At 65.4% G+C, this 13642-nt stretch overlaps 1 protein-coding gene across 3 annotated transcripts; it reads right to left on the reverse strand.

Moving 5' to 3' along the window:
- Nucleotides 1-3800: 3800 nt before the first annotated feature.
- KLF8 (KLF transcription factor 8) lies at nt 3801-10933 on the reverse strand. 3 transcript variants are annotated; one of them, XM_084269337.1, is made up of 5 exons: nt 10886-10933; nt 6523-7075; nt 5946-6072; nt 5700-5833; nt 3801-4851 (listed from the first exon to the last, which is right to left on the reverse strand). In XM_084269337.1, exons 1-5 carry the CDS (start codon nt 10910-10912, stop codon nt 4670-4672), a joined length of 1023 nt encoding a protein of 340 aa, XP_084125463.1. In that variant the 5' UTR covers nt 10913-10933; the 3' UTR covers nt 3801-4669. The 3 variants fall into 3 exon arrangements, with proteins under 3 accessions (XP_084125463.1, XP_084125462.1, XP_084125461.1); XM_084269336.1 differs by lacking the exon at nt 10886-10933 and adding an exon at nt 7625-7762 and having other exon boundaries at nt 5946-6048; XM_084269335.1 differs by lacking the exon at nt 10886-10933 and adding an exon at nt 7625-7762.
- Nucleotides 10934-13642: the final 2709 nt, after the last annotated feature.

Consider the following 13642-nt stretch of genomic DNA (forward strand, 5'->3'; position numbering starts at 1 on the left):
AGCTGCACCGAGACGCTGAGGGGGCTTGGGGAAGGGAGACCCCACAAAGAGAGTGAAGGGCGGGTCGGTGGCTGAGCAGAAAGGGGCTCTCGGGGCCATAGCTGAGGTCTCCTCTTTGTGACATGAAGGAGGGGATGGGGCTTGCTGGTGGTCAGTGGGTTTTACACTCCAGCTGGTCACCAGCCCCCAGTCCCAGAGGCTCCTCACACCCACCTCAGACCCCATCGCTTGGTGGGGACCAGCCATCACTGGGCTGGGCCTCACAGGAGCCCCAGGAGCCATCCCTCATGGGTGACAGCCCAGCATCACAACCCCGTTCCCATCCCTGCCCAGGGTCCCACAGCACATCCCACTGAGGGGGTGGGGGCTGAGGAAGGGGGGGCCAGACACCCCCTTCACCCCCAGCCAGGGGTCTCTGAGCCTTGTTTTCCTCCTGCAGCAGCATCTCCTCACCTTGCTGCAGCCCCCAATTCACCCACCCACCCCCAAACCAGAGCACCCACCTCTCGCCGTGCCGTGGTCGACATCCCCAAGTCCTCCTGGATTCTGCCTCGCTGGGACAAGGCCACACCAGACCCAGAGCCCCTCGTTCAGCTCTCTGGGGAGGGGGTACACCCCCAGCACAGCTTTCCTTTCACCACCACCAAGAACAAAGGTCTGCAAAGCTGCCGGAGCAACCCGCCACCTCGCCTCCCCCTCTCCCCCACCGAAACCCAAAACCACCTATTTTTGTCCCTTTTTTTTTTCCCCTCCCTTCCCTTTCTCCTCCTTGGGAGGTTTCCAGCCATCAAATCCTTCCCCGGAGCCCTTCAAAGGGAAAGCGGCCGCCCCATCCACTTGCTAAACCAGTCTGAGCAGTGTGGGGCTGGCGGGAGGGAGGGAGAGGCCCCCAGCACCCCTTCCCAGAGCTGAGACACCGGCCGGAGGGACCTCGGGTGACCCCAGAGCACGGGGACAGTCAAGCATCGCTCCCCACAGATGGGGACATGGGCACCCATTGCACACCCTGGGGAGGGGGGGATGCCCCCAGCCAAGCAGGGACCCCCCTGGCAGGCTGCAGCCCCCCACACAGCCATTCCTCATCTGCAGGGGAGAAGCAATTTTAGGCTCCCTAGTTCATCACGATGTGAGGTGAGGGAAAAGGGCAGCTGGGTGATGGGGAAAGAGCCCACAGGAGCCAGAGCTGGAGCATGGGGAGGTATCGCAGCTCAAGGACACTTCTTGGTGGCGTTGGTTGGACACCAAGCTGGTATTGGAGGCTCACAGGCAGATGAAAAAGTCACTCAGGGGTGTACAGGGTCCAGAGTCAGTCCCACTGTCTCCAAAACAGGTCCCGGGTGGTTTCAGGCTCAGGAAGCTTTGCCAGCTGCTGCCTCGGTGTGGAGAGCAGGAGATGCCTGTCCCTGCTGCGGGGCACAGCAAGGGCCAGCTGCTCCCAAACCAGGACAGGATGGGACAGACCACAGGGATGAGACAGGCCCAATCTCCAATTCCTCCCCAGCGGGGTTCAGGTGGCTGCAGTGGGGTTTGCATGGCTGCCGTGGGGTTCAGGTGGCTGCAGTGGGGTTCAGGTGGCTGTAGCTCAGCTGAAGGAAGAGCTGGAGGCTCCAAGCTGAGCTTAAATGGGCTCCTGAGCCCAGGGGTGGTGTGAAGGCCTCAAGTAGGGCTGCTTAGAGCAATTAAGGCCAATTAGTGCCCCCTGGGCTTTAGGAAGGAGAGCAGGCTAGGACAGGGTGGAGCTTGGATGCTGAGGGTTCCTGAAGAGGGGTCACTCCAGCCCAGCCTATTTGTGGTGCTGAGGGACTGGGGGGGCTGAGGTCCAGCATCCCAAAAGTCTGCTAGAGGCAGGAGAAAGGATGAAGGGGGTGAAATGGGGGCGGGAGAGGGCAGGGGGTCCTGGTTGCCAGGGTAGGGGGTGGTCTGAGGGCTTCCCAAGCTCAGCCAGCAGTGGCAGCAAGGCGAGCGGGGCCGGGCGGGAGGGCTGTTTGCTCAGGGGCTGAGTGTTTGCCTCGCCTCCCTAACGACACTCAGGCCGTCACGCTCCAACCACCCGGCCCTGGATGCACGTGGGGCAGGCAAAGAGAGACAGACGGACGGACGGACAGATGGAGGGGCAGCTCGTGCTAGCAGTTCATTCAGTGGTGGGGCTCCCCCTCCTCCTCCTCTTCCTCCCAGGGAGCTCCTGTCCCCCCAGCAGGGCCCTGGCATCACACTCACTGTTGGGGAAAATGGGGAAAAAGTCATTTTTGTCTCAAAAAAGTCATTTTTAACGAGGCACTGAGCCAAAGGGCAACAGCAGGAGGGGGGCATGTTGGCAGCTCTTAGCACCTCTTCCTGCCCAGGTGGCAGCTGGGGACCATCAGCCCCCATCACTGCCACCCCAGAGGGGTTTGTCCTTCTCCTCCACCTCTGGGGTCCAGGGAGGTGGATTGGGGGTGCTTTGAGGGGAGCCCCCTCCATCGCATGAGTCGCTGCCAGGGAGTGTCTTGCTAGGGATGTTTGGGGAGGGAGGAAAAGCCACCTTCTTCCTCAGCTCTGAATTGCCTTCAGTTCCTGGGAGAGGAGAGGTGACTAACCCACAAGCCCCCCTTTCGCCCAGCTCAGCCCCTCTCCTCTGGGCAGGGAGGGGGCTGGGGAGCTGCTGTACCCGCGCTTTGCCCTGGTGCCCATCCCTCTCCTGCCCTGTTGCTGCAGCAAAGCGAGACGGGGGCAGAGGATGTGTCAAACCTCAATCAGCTCTGTACAGATCTGGCAGCTCCAGAGCTCAGACTCCCGTGGTGGGTGGGGGGTTTGTTGTCCAGCCCCAGGAGGAGCTGGAGGAGCCGGCGAGGTGAGTGTGGTACAGCCTCAGGAGCAGGGATGCACAGTGGGATGGGGACGTGCACAGGGAATTGTGGAACCAGCCAGGTTGGAAAAGACCTTTAAGATCGGAGTCCAACCATTGGCCTGGTGCTGCCAAGCCCCCCACTAACCCCCATCCCCAAGCCCCACACAGCTTCTAAATCCCCCCAGGGATGGGGAGTCCACCACTGCCCTGGGCAGCCTGGTCCAGTGTTTGGCAGCCCTTTGTGGGAAGATTTCATCATCATCATCCCTCATCTGGAATAGGCTGCCCAGGGGGGCTGTGGAGTCTTCTTCTCTGGAGGTATCCAAGACAGGACTCCTACCTGTGTGACCTGTCCTAAGGGACCCTGCTTTGGCAGGGGGTTGGACCTGATGATCTCTCGAGGTCCTTTCCAAACCCTACAAGTCTGTGATTCTGTGATCTTCAGCCTGTCCCTGCCCGGGTGCAAGTTGAGGCTGTTTCCTCTCAAGAAGAGACCGACCTCCCAGCAGGGAGCTGCAGAGCTCAGGTCTCCCCTCAGCCTCCTCTTCTCCAGAACCACCCACCCAGTTCCCTCAGCCGCTCCCTACCAGACCTGTGCTCCAGACCCTTCCCCATGCCGCTGCCCTTCTCTGGACATATCCAGCCACTGTCAAGGCTCTTTGCCCCCCATCCCATCTCAGCCCCTCCCCACTCCAGTTCCCCCTCCCCAGCATCCCCCAAGCCAAAGGCACAGGTTCAAAGATTTTGGAAAGCTCATCCCTGACCTGACCAGACTTGCAGGTACTGGTTGGGGTACCCCCCCCATCACCCTTCCCACCACCCAACAGCCCCCAGGCTCCAACCCTGAATCCTGCTGCCCTCCCTCTGGGGTTGCCCCAACAGCAACCGTGGAGGGGGGAGGGCGGGGACAGGACACCCCACTTAAAATGCCAGTTGCAATTAAAAAGAACAGCGTGTGGCCACAGTCTGCCTTTTTAACTTAGAAATGGTTCAACTGTCCCATAGTCTTCAAAAAAAACCTGGGAGCTGGCAGCCCCCACCCCGTCCCACCCCCCCCTTAAAACTCCATAAAATCACAGTTCAGCGTTCCGCAGGTTCCCTTTGTGGCGGCGGTGGGCTCGGATGTGGCTGCTGGTGGGTGGCTGCATTTCCTCCCCCACTTCTTGTGTTTTTCTTTCTTTTCTTCCTGCTCCTCCTGTGTGCTCCTGGCCCCTCCCCACCACCACGCCCAAGGGACGCAGAGGCAGGGAGGGTCTCCAGGGTCCCTTCTCCCAGAGGGGCAGGGACACACTGTGGGCCAGGGATGGAGAGGCAGTGGATTTCCAGAGCAGGATGAAGTCGATGGCTATTGCACGGGGGCAATGGCAGAACCCCCCCTCACCACACTTCTGTCCTTGAGGTGGGTCCCAGATTTTGCCCAAAAGGACTTGGGGGTGGGGGGTGAAGAACGAGCACACGAGGTGGAGATGGGCGAGAGGCTGAAGAGGCGGATGGATGTGCGGGTCCGGAGGCTGCTGCTGGGTGAATCCCAGGTGAGGAGTCAAGGAGGAGCCTCCGGATGCTGCGAGCTGGGAGGAGACCCCCAGGAAAAACAAGAAACGGGGGACAAGGGCGGAGGAGGAGGAGGAGGAGGAAGAGGAGGAGGAGCAGTCTGGAAACCCATCTTTTTACATCCTGCGCCGGGGCGGGGGGCTCCTGGAGCGGCCACGCTTTGCTCGAGCCAGGCAGAGCTCAGCCTCTGCTCCCATGGTCTCTCCTCTGAGCAGAGGGCGGGGGGGACACTTGCACCCCCGTGTTCAGCTGACTGCCACCCCGGCCGGGTGCCCCGGGGCCTCTGGCTCCTCACATCATGATGTGCCGCCGGCGGTGAAGGGCCAGGTGGTCGGAGCGGGAGAAGCTGCGGTCGCAGTCCAAGCAGCGGAAGGGCTTGATCCCCGTGTGCTTGCGGAAGTGCCGGGTCAGCTCGTCGGAGCGGGCGAATTTCCAGGTGCAGCCTTCCCAGGTGCATTTGTAGGGCTTCTCGCCTGCGCGGGGTGGGGGGAGAAGGGGGCTCAGCACGAAGACAGGGAGCAGGGGGGGGACACCCTTGGCTGCAGCGGGGCCGCCACGGCCGCAGGGAGCCCTCGGCATCCAGCCCTCGCCGATAACCGGCACGGTCCGCTGGCGCCACCGGCTGCACGAGTGCCGGAGCTGAGCCCAACAGCAGCGCCTGTGCCGCCAGCAAGGGCAGGGACGGTATTTCGGGGTGTGCGCCCCCCGCATCCCACCTGCAGCACTGTGTGGTCACCCCCCAGGGAGCAGCCAAGGGGTTCACCGGGGCACCCCATCTGCAGGTGGCAGGGGTACCCTCCACAGGTGGTCCCCTCCCCTGGGCAGCATGTGGCTGCACCCCACCATCCTGCCAGGGGTCTGCTGCTGCAGCACCCCACGGCAGAGCCTGGGGGCCCGTGGGGACTCAGAGTGCCAGTCCATGGGGGTGCCGAGTATTCAATAGGGGCACTGGGAGCTCTCCCTGGCAGGGGGACCCCAAGGTGCTGGGGGGTGGCAAGGACCCCAAGGAGCACCCCATGACCAGAGCTGGAAGTCAGGGGCAGGAGGGTCCCCAGAGCATGGCCTTGGGTACTGGCACCCCCAAAGTGCACCCCCCCACCCCCAGCCCTATATCATGGTTCCAGCACCCCTAAAGAGCCACCCTGAGACCCCAAAGAACCTCCCCAATTCCAAACGCAGAGTGTCAGCACTTCCCAGGACCAACCCAAAGGAGGGCGCAGAGCACCATCGCCCACTTCCCAGGTGCCCCCAGCCCATCATTACCCGGGGACCCTGATCCTGACCCTCCTGGGCAGGGGGGGTGTGCGGCGCTGGCCCCTACCTGTGTGTATCCGCCGGTGAGCTTTGAGGTGGGAGCTTTTGGTGTAGACCTTATTGCAGCCTTCGAAGTCGCACTGGTGGATGCGCCTCTTCTTCAGGTCGGGGGACTCTGCTCGCTGCCCCCTTGGTGCCGGCCTGCCGGGAGGAGGGAGGGATGGAGGGCACATCCCCGGAGCCCGCCAAGCCCCGGGGCACCGCAGGACATGGCAGGGGATTAGGAGGGGGACACGCAGAAAAGCAAACTCACTCTCTCTGGGGGTCCTGGAAAGGGGCCGGGCCACTCTCGGACGCGCTGTCCTCACTGTCGCTGCTCATGGCCATGGGGTACATGGAGCCTGGGTCGATTTTCACTGGTGGGGGGCGGGAAAGAAAAGCTATTGAGAAACAAGGAAGGAGGGTGTGAGGCTCATGAGCAGAGAACACCCCAAAAAAAAACCCAAACCCACCCTCTCTCTGCTCCTGCATCTCGCCAGATGCTGCCCCCACCCCCCAATGAACCCAAGCTGGGGAGCCAGAGGACCCCACATCATGGAGCATGAAACCAGAGCTGCTGGCAGCAGGTGGGCAGTGGTGGGGGGCAGGCAGGGATGGGGGTCCAGCAGGGTCATGCCCTTGGTGTCCCCCACCCTCCCCCTGTGTCCCCTTTGGGGCACAGGCTGGATGCTGAGGGCACGGGGGGCCGATAGGGTAAAAGCAGCAGATGTGGGGATGCAGATAGCAGGTGGGTGGAGAAATGGGACCCCCTTCAGGGGTACTGCTCCACCAGGTGGGACCTCTCTGCCCCCACGTAAAACTTCAGGGCTTCCTCCCCTCTGTGCCCTTACCAGACCCAGCGTTCTTGCCGTCGCCCCCGATGAGGGGTACGGTGATGGCGGTGACGCCGTCGGTGGGCATGGTGGTGTAGACGACGGGGAGGGACTGGACGACCACAGGGATGGTCTGGAGGTTGCCCATCTTGCTGGGCAGGTTGACGGAGGGGATGGTGTGGATGACGTGGAGGATCTGCTGCCCGCCGCTGCCCTGCGTGGAGGCCAGGATGGAGCCGGGCGAGAGGACGGCCGGGATGGCAGAGGTGGAGCTGAGGCCGGAGGGTGAAATGGAGACTGTGGTGGGAGCGGGGAGCGGGGGAGCCACCAGCAGCGGGGAGGACTGCACCGAGGTGGGGGCTGGCGGCGGCGGCGGGGCCGAGGTGGCCGGCGCCACCTTGGACTTGTTGAGGGAGAGATCGACGGGCTCTGCCTGGGGCTGGCCGCAGTCGCTGGCCAGCAGCTCCTCGGGGGGCTCCGTCTTGATGTCGGCCAGCAGCACCGGGGGGTCGAGGGGGCCCTCAGCCAGCAGCGCCGACGAGCTCATGGCGGGCGTCGCCTTCCCCTGGCCCTGCGAGAGACCCACGACCCGTGAGCAGATGGGGAAACTGAGGCACGGGGCGGGGAGGGGGCGTGAAGGGCTTCTGCCGGCCTGCCCCGACCGGCACACAGCGCCCAGCGAAGCCCAGGCGGGGCGAGGGGCCGGGGCCGTGTGTCCCCCCGACCCCATCCCATCCCATCCCATCCCATCCCATCCCGGCCCGGCCCCCCGCCCGGCACACCCCCCGCCGTTCCTCGGAGCGAGCAAAGGCGGGAAGCGGAGGCCCCGCCCCGGCCCCACCCCCGCCCCTCCCCACACGCCTTTGTGCCGACGGCCGGCCCCGCCCCTCCCCGCGGCTCGGCCCCCCGCACCCCTGCGGGCCGGGCCGGGCCGTGCCGGGCGGGGCGGGGCGGGGCCCTGCGGGGCGGCGGCGGGCCCCGCCGCGCTACCCTCCCCCGCGCCTTAAAGGGGCCGCGCCGCCGCTGCGCGTAACGCGCCTCCCCTCCTCCACCCCCCCCCCTCCACCCCCCCGCGCCGCCCCGCAGGGTGAAGGGGCCGAGGCGGCGGCGGGTCACTCACCGCCCAGGCGGCGCGGGGGGGGCTCCTCCGCGGGTGCGCAGCGCTCATCCCCTCCGCGGGCAGGATCATGCTCCCCGCCGCGCTTCACCGGCCGTGCCGGGCCGTGCCGAGCCGAGCCGTGCCGTGCCGAGCCGGGCGAGAGGTGTGAACGGCCCCACGGCTCCACCCTGGCTCGGCCCGGGGTGGAGCTCCTTAAAAGGGCCCGGCCGCGGCAGGGAGGGGCTGCGGGCACGGCCCGGCCCGGCCCAGCCCCCGCGGGAGGCGCCCGGGCAGAGCCCCACCCGGGACACCCCACCTTTCCCCCCCCCCCCCCCAAAACGCCAAGCACACGCGGTACCCCGACACGCGCGGATCCGAGGGACCCCCCCCCCCCCAACACGCACGCGGCGACAGGCATCCCCAGCACACCCCCCCACCCACCCCCCTTGCTGGGGTGTCTCCGGGCCGCGGGCACGCGTGGGGTGCCCCGCACGGAGACGCCGTGGGGGTCACTCCCCCCATTCCCCCATTCCCCCAAAGCAGCGCTACACACACCCCCCCCCCAGCACTGACACCTCCCCCCAGCACCCCCACACGGCCGGGGACCCCCCCGCACGTACCTGACCGCGAGCAGAGACCTTCTCCCCCCCCCCGAGCCAGGCACACGGAGCCCCCCACGCACCCTCGCTCAGCCACACGCGCGGCCCGGCCCGGCCCGGCCCCTCCCCGGGCACACCCAGCGCTCACACCCCGCACACACACCCCCTGCACACACACAGGCAGCCGGGAGCCACCCAGCCCTCTCGGGGGGGGGGATTAAAACACACCCACGCACGGCCAGGGACCCCCCAACCCGCACTCAGCCAGCTCCCCTCTACTCCTCCCCCCTCCCAAACACACTCTGTCCCAGTCCCACAGCACCAGGACCCCCAGAGCCCCTCCACGCTCAGCTGGAGACCCCATGGACACCCTCACATATGGCCAGGGACCCCCCAAAATACGCTCCCCCCAAGAGCCAGAGACCCCCCCCAGTACCCACAGATTCAGCTGGGGACCCCCATACCCACAGACTCAGCCAATGACCCCCCCAATCACCCCGACTTCCAGCCAACCCCCCCCAAATACCCCCACACAAAGCCAGGGACAAAAAAGCCCCCCACTCACAAATCACCAGGACCCCCAAAACACACCCCTTGGGCAAGCAGGGACCCCCCAACACACCCCCACACCCAGCCAAGCCCCCCCTCAACACATCCACTCACACTCAGACCTCACCAGGGTCCCCAAAACAACCCCCCAGCCAACCCCCCCCCCCCCCAACTCCACCCACAGCCAGGTACCCTTCCCCCACGTGGACACCCCCAGATGGCCACACAACTACTCACTCCCACCAGCGGCGGACCCCCAACCCCATCATCCCCCCCACAGGGACTCCCAGACCCCACAACCAGGCCTATTTGGGCGGAGGGGGGGGCGGTGTGGGCACAAAGGGTCACCTCTTCCCAAAGACCTCCCCAGCCCCACTTTGGAGGGGGGGCTTGCACCCCAAAGCCCCAAGGGGCTAAGGGGTGAGAGATGTGGCAGTCGATCAGGCAGGGGCCTCACTTTCTGCCCCCAAATCGAGCCTCACTGCCCTTCCCCCTCCCTCAAGACACCCAGCACCATGCTGGGCTTTCATCTGTGAGCTGAATTTGTCTGTCCTCAGCCTGGGTGCACCAAAACCCACCCAAGGCTGGGAGGGGGCGGGGGGAGGGTGCTCAGGGGACCCACCAGCACCCCCACCTCGCTGTGCACACCCTCTGTTTTGTACCCCCCCGGGGCAATAAATATCTGCCCTCCCCCTCTCCTGGAGGGATCTGGGGTGCCCTCAAACCAGGGGGTGACATTGGGGGTGGGGGAGCAGGCGTGGGAAAGTGCTGGCAGCTGCTCTCCATCCCTCCCTGCCTGGTCCCTGGCGTGTCCCCCGTCCATGTCCCCCACCCGTGGGCGTGGGGGGGGCACACCCCGCCGCCGTCACACCTCCCCGAGGAATTTCCTCCCCGCTCCACCCTCTGGCAGCGGGGAAGGGAGGGAGGGAGTGGGGGGGCTGGCAGGGACCGAGCATGGGGGAAGGTGGGGGGCTTGGGGGGGGGGGGGGGGGGAGGGGGTGAGATTTCTCACGCTGGGCCGTGGGGGGGGGGGGGGGGGCTGGGCCCCGCTCCCGACAGTTGTGGGGTGATGGATGGATTTTGGGGCACCCCTACAGCACGATCCCTGCCCCGAGGGGGAGAGGGAGGAGGAGGTGGACACCCCCCATGGCTCACCCCATCATTGTGGGGGTGGCGGGGCGGCTCCCCCAAAAGCCAAACTCCCCCCCCCCCAGGGACCGGAGCGGGAGGGAATCTGGGAGCGTGTCTGGTCCCGACGGCTCGGCCCGGGCGCTGGGTCACCCGTCCGGGATCTGCCCGCCGGGGCCGGGCAGCGATGGGCAACCGGGGACGCGACCGTGTCAACCTCGAGAGCGGCTTTTTATAGCGCGGGCAGAGGCGCAGGCTGGGGCGGGCAGAGAGGGAGGATGGGGGGGGTGGAGAAGGGGGGAGGTGTAAGAGAAGGGGGTGGGGAAGGGCACCGAATCCCGCCAACGCCATCTGCTCCGGAGCCACCCTGCCCTGCCCGGCGCTGCCGCCCTCAGCCCCACGTCCGTCTGTCTGTCTGTGCGTCCGTCCTTCCCACGAGCAGCCCGGTGTCGTGGGGTGTGTGTGGGGGACACACACACGCAGCGGACCCAGGGAGAGAGACACACGGGCCCTTTAAGAGCAAAGGGCGTGGGAGTGGGGGAGGGGGAAGGGAAGGGCGGGGCGGGGCGCGACGTCGCCCCTCGGCCCCCCACCCCCCCCCGCTGTGACCTCCCAAGCGAGCCCGCCCCGGAAGCGGCAGCGGGGGGGGGGGTGGGGTGGGGGGGTGGCCCACGCGAGGCCCGGAGGGGGGGGATGGGGGGAGGGAAGGGCGGGGGGGGGCGGTCCCCGCCCCCCCCCGCCCTTCCCTCCCCCCATCCCCCCCCTCCTTGGCTTAGCCCCGCGCTGCCAAATTCCCCCCCCCCGCCCCAACACCCCCTCCCCCCGAGCAGGTCCGTTCCCACCCGTGAGCGCTGCCCCTTTAAGAACCCACGCAAGATGGAAACGGCCGCGCCCCCGGCCCTCCCCACCCCGCGGTCCGTCCCGGTCGAGGTGTGTGTGTGTGTGTCCGTGTCCGTCCCCCCCTTCCTCTCCACCCCTTGTCGTCCCGTCCCCCCCCCAAACTCACTTTCCCCCGAGCCTCCTCCGAGTGCATCCCCACCGCCGCCACCGCCGCCGCCGCCGCTGCCCCGGGGCGGTGCCGGGTGGGGCGGGTGGGGCCCCACGGGCGGGGAGGGGCGGGGAGGTGTTGGGCGGAGCTCCCCTCCCCCACCCATTTTTGGGTGGGGCGGGTCCCCCCCCCACTCCCACACCCCCCCCCAAAAAATAATCAAGGGGTGCCCCGCCCTTGCGGTGACATCACCGGCAGCCAATGGGCGGCTCCTCTCGCATCCGGCGTTGCCGTGGAAACAGATGCAGGCTTTGGGGAGTGGGGAGGTTGGGGGGGGGGCTAACCCCCACCTGCTCCCATCCCCCACACCCACGCGAGGCGCGGCCCCCCCCTCCCCCCCCAAATCGGGGGAGGGGTGAGTGGCATTCTGCTGGAGGGGCTGAGACCTGGCCACCTTGTGTCAGTAATGGGGAGAGGGGTAGAGACATCAGCTTGGGGCCGTGTTACTCCACCCACAGGTGATGGGGCTGTATCCCCCTACAACCATGCCCAAAACATCTCACAGGGGCATGGAGCACCCCAAAACCCCGGGCTAAGCACCCAGGAGGGTGCAGGCAGGATGTAGCCTCTGGGGTAGGTGGGGGGAAGATGATCAGAACCCCCCTCCCCAGGACAGAGTTTGCCCCACAGGAACAGGCATAGGGGCCAGACTGGCTCTCCGAAATGAGATTCCACCTCCCCCTCACCTCCCCTGGGATGCAGGGGGGCAGCAGGCTGAGCTCATGCAGGGCCCCTGCTCACCTCTGTGGCCAACTGCCACCTTCCCCAGTGCTGTGAAGGTTTTGGGGACAGAGATGGATGCTGAAAGGGAACACTTGGGGGGTGGTGAAAGGGTAGAGGTAAGGGGGGAAGGCCCCCATCCCAAAGCCCTGAACCACCATAAAAAGGACAGTAAAAAGGGGAGGGGGAATGGCACAGATCCCCCCCCCCCCAACCCCAGAGCTGAAATACAGCCCCGTGAAAACAGCAGCAGGGGTGGGACCACAGGGACGGGATCAGGAGACAATAGGCAGCTGTTTGTCAGCAGTTGGGGAGCTGGGGTGCTCCCTGCTCTTTGGGGAGGGGCTGGGACAGGGAGCCCTGGGCTGGTGGTAGTGCAGGGGGTTGGCAGCTCCCAGGGTGTCCTGGCCCTGCAGCATCGCTGCCTCCTCTGGGCTGGAAGGGGGAGAGGGTCAGGGTCACCCCCCCTTTATTTATTGAGCTGCACACCACCACCCCGGCCCCCCAACTTCCTCAACAGCTGAATGAGGTGGCAACTGCTGTGCCCTGGAAGCCCTGGGTCCAGAGGTGATTCCTCAGGCTTGAGGAGAGCCAGAGCCTCCCCCCAGTCCTCACTCCCCTGCTCCTCACCCACCCCCAGGAAGGAGCTCCAAGTCAGATAAAGCCAGCTCCCTCCTCAACTCAGTCACCCAAGGGAGGGCAGCAGCCCCACACCTCCACTCCCCAGGTTACCAGCCCTTCCCCACCACCCCAGCACTGCTGCCTGCTGCTCCCTTGGCCTTCATGGGCCAAGCACAGGAGCAAGCCCAGGCAGCAGGGTCTTCTTGGGAAACACATGAAAAAACGGCCAAGGTGGAAGGACCCTGCCCCACATGGGCCTCCCCTGGCAAAAAAGCCCCAAGGTTTGTCTTTGGTGGAGTCAGCACAGCCCCTGCCCCCTTCATGTTACCCCACTTTCACAGGGAGGTTTATTCCCTGAGGAAACCCAACAGCAGCTCCTTGGAACCAGGGAAATAAGGCAGGACTTCCCACTGCCCTTCCCTCCCGCCCTGCAGGAACAGCTGCCTGCCATGAAAACATCCTCTCAGCACAAGGTGCTTCAGGCTGTGCTGGAGTTGTCCCCGTTGTCTCCTGCTCTCTGGCAGCTGCCTGTCTTCCCACAAGCAGAGCCTTTGCTGTTCATCCCTTGGAGGGGATGTTCCCCAGGCTCCAGCAACATCCGGATCTGCAGCAACTCACCCTCCCATCCTGCTGGACACCACTGAGCACAGGGTTTGGCTGCAGAAAGCTGTCAAGTTCCTCCACTGGCCAGAGCGAAAGCAGGGACGGGCCTTGTCCAAACCACAGGGAGAAGCAAACCCTTGTCACGTTTTGGCTTGCTCCCTCCTGACATCAGACAAAAGCAGCAGAGGGCAAGATCTGCTGTTCCCTCTCTGGGACAGGTGCAGTATTCCCTACCTGCAAGCTCCAAAGAGCAACAGCAACCCCCTCTGCTGCATCCCCAGCCCATGCACAGGCTCTCCAGCACCTGAATCGTTAACAGGAATCTCAGTCAGTTCCTCTCCCACGGGGACACTGACTTGACGATTCCCTTTGCAAACACAGGGGGCCTGGCAGAGCAGCGGTGCATCTGCTGAGTGGGCGGTGCAAGACGCGGGTGCTTCGCGCCGCCAAGACCGAGAATCGATGGAGGATTTTGGTGTGGAGCCCGTCCCCAGCCCAGCTGCACCCTGCAGCTCACCCTTCTCATGTAACACACTCACCAAGGCAAGAATCCCACCCCCTCCTCCTGCACGTGTGGCCAGGGGTACAGGGAAAAGCCTGATCTTGAGAACACAAAGCCAGGCTGGGAGTCACCACACCCTTTATACAGGGATTTGATGCAGCAAGGGAAGAGAGATGCTGACAGGCTCCAGCTCCCACCCAGTGAGTGACAGATTCCCCTCACTCCCAGCGCTTTGGTTCCTGTGGTTAATGGAAATGAGCACACACGTG

This window comes from Gallinula chloropus (assembly GCF_964237585.1).
Source record: "Gallinula chloropus genome assembly, chromosome: 11".
Taxonomy (NCBI): domain Eukaryota; kingdom Metazoa; phylum Chordata; class Aves; order Gruiformes; family Rallidae; genus Gallinula; species Gallinula chloropus.